At 40.5% G+C, this 4,981-nt stretch overlaps 1 protein-coding gene across 2 annotated transcripts in view; it reads right to left on the bottom strand.

The window, feature by feature from the left end:
- The window catches only part of LOC103138864 (protein arginine N-methyltransferase 8-B), a 28,665-nt gene that overhangs the window by 22,340 nt on the left and 1,344 nt on the right, over positions 1 to 4,981 (bottom strand). Inside the window, exon 2 of one of the 2 annotated variants that reach the window (XM_007553225.2) lies at positions 1,984 to 2,229. In XM_007553225.2, the coding sequence (XP_007553287.1) occupies positions 1,984 to 2,229 (246 nt within the window). The remainder of the gene's footprint in view (positions 1 to 1,983; positions 2,230 to 4,981) is intronic. The other variant, XM_007553226.2, reaches the window with a different exon arrangement.

The following is a 4,981-nucleotide window of genomic DNA, read 5'->3' as shown; positions in this document are numbered from 1 at the left end:
ATTCAATGTACTATCAACACAAATATGCATACAAGTTGACATACAGATGATGGTTGAATCAACATTGATATAATGTAGAATCAACATTGATTCATAACTGATTCAATGTACTATCAACACAAGTATGCATACAAGTTGACATACAGATGATGGTTGAATCAACATTGATATAATGTCAGTTATGGTTGAAACCCTAACGTTGATTCAACATACAAGTCACCGACCACTTTCAATGTTGTTTCAATGTCAGCGTTCAACGTTGATTCAATGTTTCTGTGTGTGGTTTATTCAATGTTGTTTCAATCATTCTGTGCTATCTGGGTACTCCCCTTCACAACTTCCTGGTTTCAATTTGAGGAAAGAATATGAGCTGAAAGAAGAAGATATGAGCTCGAAGAAAGAGAAATATGTGATTATAATGAATAAAGTTTGACTGCTTTATCTGTTTTAGAAATAATTCTGCTTTTTTATCCTTTTTCATCAAATGTGGAAGTTTGTATGGATCTCAGCTCAGACTCTGAGGTGCTGCAGCTCTCAGGAAGAGCTTGTTAGAGGAAAGGTTAAGATTTGTGGCCTTTTGAAGAGGCTGAGCTATCATAACCTCAGCCATCTCTAAAACCCTCCATGACATAAAGGTCTGAGCTAAAAGCTTCTGAACATTAAAGAGGAGGAGCAGAAGCAGTCTGGAGACTGGCCTTAAGAAGAAATCACACAGTTATGGATTTATGTAACTCTGCAGCGCAGCAGAGACGCGTAACTGTTCCTAAATAAGGAATGAAAAGGTCTTATCTGCAGAAACATCATGTATGATTGAGCATGCAAAGCAGGTTTAAGGTATTTTTGTTTGCATTTCTTGATTTGATTTCTTTATATTTGTTATAAAACATGTGAAAGCTTTAATGTGCAGCTGCTGCAGTTCTTTAGCAGGTGAACAGAAACTAAAATAAAGTAAACAGAAACTTTGGTTCAATAATATTTTAAGGCACTGCAGAGGAAAGTGATACCAAAACTAAAATGACTCAAAACTTTTGCTCTCGCTGTATTTTTGAGGTTTAAATGTGAAAACTGAAGTTTGGGCTTCATCCGATTCACAACCTTTGCACAAAACCAGAACTGCTAATAAAATAACTGGAGCTGAAATGATTTGTCTGCAGTTTCCCACAAAGGAACTAAACATGATGCATGAATTTCTGCAAACTGCATTGGTTTCTGATAGCTCTGTTTGCATCAGAAAGATTTCATGCACATGAGATTATCTGATAAAAGCTGGTTGTAATTTAGAGAAAAAGACAAGAGGAAAAGTGATCTGGAAAGTGCATAGTGTTGGATATATTATGGAAAAACTACAGTTTAATAAAAAAAGACATCAAATATTTCCTTATTTGATACTACATTAGGATTTAGTAGAGTGAATGTTTATTCTGAACACATGAAGATATTTTACTGTATATTTAAATTTCCATTGTTGCCTTTTTTCTCCAATAATAGAAAATGATTAAAGAGCTGACTCATTCTGCACTCTTACAGCAGCACCATTAAAATACATGAGGTTTGTTGGTTTAGAAACGCCGCTCTGATGCATCTGTGGCTGCAGCCAGAACAACTGATGCAGAAACGTTGCAGCTGCTTCATCTGCTGGACTGGATGGTCATGTTTGAGTCAAGGTACTCTAAAGCTGCTAGTGCCTTAAATGTGTGCAGAAATTCAACCGATTTGTGAATTCTCTTTCCTATGTTTTTACAGTATGAAGATCCACTGGCTGAAGAAACGTTGTGCAGTTTTTAATGAAAGCTCATCTCTGTTTCAGCTTCTACAGGCCCAGGAAGAGCACTCAGAGTTCTTCTGTTTTGGTCTTTTTCCCAAACTTAAATGTTTCAGATCATCAAACAAATTTCATGAATAACCCAAGTTGATGCAAAACTGTGTGAAACACTGTTCAGTCCCTAGACGAATGTGAATTAACTGTGATTAACCACGTTTTACCTCGTGAATCCCAAAGTGGGCGTAAGAGTCGAAGTAGTAGTCGCGTGACGTCATCTCGTCTGGGTTGAGGAACTTGGCCATCTTGCCCCGGCCGGGGCAGCTGGGCAGGCCGGCGGCGTGGGGGGTGTGAGGGGGCAGAGCGGGCCGAGACGCGGGCTGGACAGAAGGCACAGGCTTGGGCAGCGAGGTCGGCTGTGCTGACTGAGATGGAATAATGCGGACGGGTCGCGGCTGGGACTGAGGCTGCTTTAAGGAAAGAAGAGAAGAAGACAAACGTCTCTTCAAGACGGAGATCAACTTTTTATTCAACAGACAACCTTTTGATGAGTTCATAAAGTACTGAGAGCAAACAGAAACAGCTGCCCTGCAGTGAGCCAGTCTGCAGCAGCAGGCAGGACGTTCTGCAGCCGTGATGCTGTGACTGAGGAGCTGCTGTAAGGACAAACCTGGACAAACAGACACAACACATCCCAGAAAAACCCAGAAAGCTCCTCTGTTTGTTCTCATTCCAACTTCCAGGCGTCTAAAAATACATGAGGGAAAAAAAACATATATTTGGCAAGATGGAGTTCACATGACTAACAGTGAGGCTTCAGCCTCCAGCAGAGGAACTTATATCTCCTTTTTTAAGGAAGGAAAACATTTTCCATCTAATTCCTCTGATCTTTTAGTTGTTGTTTTTGTTAGTTGCTAAAGCTGAAATATTTTCTGAGCCGTTCTTCCATCAGCATGAAATCAGGAAAGCTATAAAGATGGAATTATCTAAATGATCTCTTTTACTGAATACCAGAATAGTGAGAGATTTTTCTGAGAATTCTTCAATATTTTCCAAATGTAGAACTTTCTGCCTGAATGGTAGAATCACCTCTGAACTCTGTGTTGGGTGTTTATGGTGTTTTTGGTTTTCTTCTCTCAGTAGTTTGCTGTAATTTTGGTCCGTTCCTCCTAACAGAACCGGTCTACTTGGGTCAGGCTTGTTGGCACCTCTGAGCTCTGCTTTCAAACTTTCTCAGGTACTGAGCTCAGGTCGCCATGCTGCCTCTCCAGACATGGACTTTATTATCCAGAAGCCAGTTTGGCTCCATGCTGAGCCCTGATTTCTGTCCAAGCTTTACATCCCTGGATGATGGTTTTAGATATTGCTTCAACATTTTCACAGAATGTTCTTCCTTCATGATGTCATCTATTTTATGAAGTGCACCAGTCCCTCCTGCAGCAAAATGTCTTTTTTTGCCCCCGAATATCTGATCTGTTCCACTTCCACGTGTGGAACTAAATTGTGTTCGATATTCTGAACCGTCATGTTGCATTTTATCCGACTTTTCCATCATAATTCTGCAGTAGCAGAAGCCAGACGGTCAATCTGGACGTAAACAAAGGCCGAAAATGACAATACTGAATCGATGAAAGCAGTCAGTGAACGCATCACATCCCAACCAACCACTCATGGTCGGACTCCACATCCAAACAGAACCGGATCAGAACCAGACCAGAAGCTGCAGCTCCACTAAAGGTAGCTGCTGTTAGCTGCTAGCTTTCTGTTTATCAGCTTCCTTTGTCTGCTGACCGTCTGCTGACAGTGCTGTCGCTCTCAGCAACTTTACAATCCATCTAGAGATGGCGGCCATCTTTACTGGAGTAAACAGAGCGCTGCTGAGTGACGTCTACTTTCTTCTTCTGTGCGTGTGGGTCGCTTTGGGGATGTTAATCAGTCACACAAGTGTGATTGTAGTTGCATCATTCATGAACGACCATTAAATAAAAAAATCTGATTTTAGCAAAAAATCAGAGTTGAGCATCAGGACCGGCTGTGAGACGCAGCCTTCGCTCAGCGTACAGCAGTCACTCTGATCTCACCTCAGGAATCACATCCACAGCAACGGACATTTTTTAATCGAGGACAGCAGTGGTGAATCAAATGTGTGAAAGCTGTAGACGTGGACAGATGTTTTAGAACTAAAACTGGTCAGAAAGGTTGAGGTTTGAGTTGAAGTGAAGGATGAACAGCTGCTCTTCTTTTCTCTGTTCATCAGGAGTAATCCTGGGATTAGATCTGGATTCAGATTTTATACAGTCCTGGCTGTAGCCTGAAGCAAAGCGATCAATCTATTTCAATCAGCTGATTGGATGTTGGATCATAAAGGTTTCTCAGAGGCCGTGTCGTTTCAGATTAAACTCTGAAACAAAAGGACTGATAACCAGTCAGCTTAAGGCCAAAAAATTCAGAATAACCAGATAAGAGTCACTATTCATTAAAATGAAGTCTGCTGAGTCAGAGGCTCTAATGAGTCTGGTGGTTTCGAGGCTTCGTGGTGCGACCCGTTGAGTGGAGCCGGAGGAGAGCAGCTGTAGAAACAGACAGAGGAAGGTGGAACAATCTGCCTTTGACCCTCAGAACAGATAAACACATTTATGCTTCTATTTCTGACTGAGCGCTCAGAGAGGTGAGGCTGGTTATCTGAGAAGGGCAGTTCTGTCCTTCCGTCTCTTACACAACGCAGAATCTCATCCTGCCTGTTAAAGTCGGTCTAATTTAAAACTACAGACATTCTGACAAGATAAATGACGATGATCTGTGGATCAGAATGGAAATCAGTCTGGCTTTAGACTGAGCTTCTTCAGATGTTTTCACACAGATTTTAATCAGTTTTCTATGTAAAGCACAGAGGTGATCAGATCGCTTCACATTTCCCTCATTTTGTCACCTTGAAACCAAAAAGCTCAACAGGAAAATATTACAGTTTATTTATTTTTTATTCTTCTTTCTGGAAGGAGAGAGCTTAACAGTCTTTCAGATTGACTGGACTTTGACTAGGCCTTTTTAACACATTTCAATCTACACCATCATCTGTTTCTATTTTTAGATGTTTGAACAGATCTTTGAGAGTTTCCAAATGTTACAATTTTAAGATTTTTATTTGTAAGAAGTGTATCGTTTTTCCTTCCATTTAATAATTTGCACTACTTTTTGTTAACCCATTGTTTTATTATTATTATT

This window comes from Poecilia formosa, unplaced genomic scaffold (genome assembly GCF_000485575.1).
Source record: "Poecilia formosa unplaced genomic scaffold, Poecilia_formosa-5.1.2 Scaffold55, whole genome shotgun sequence".
NCBI lineage: Eukaryota > Metazoa > Chordata > Actinopteri > Cyprinodontiformes > Poeciliidae > Poecilia > Poecilia formosa.
This window is presented reverse-complemented; position numbering and strand designations above follow the sequence as displayed.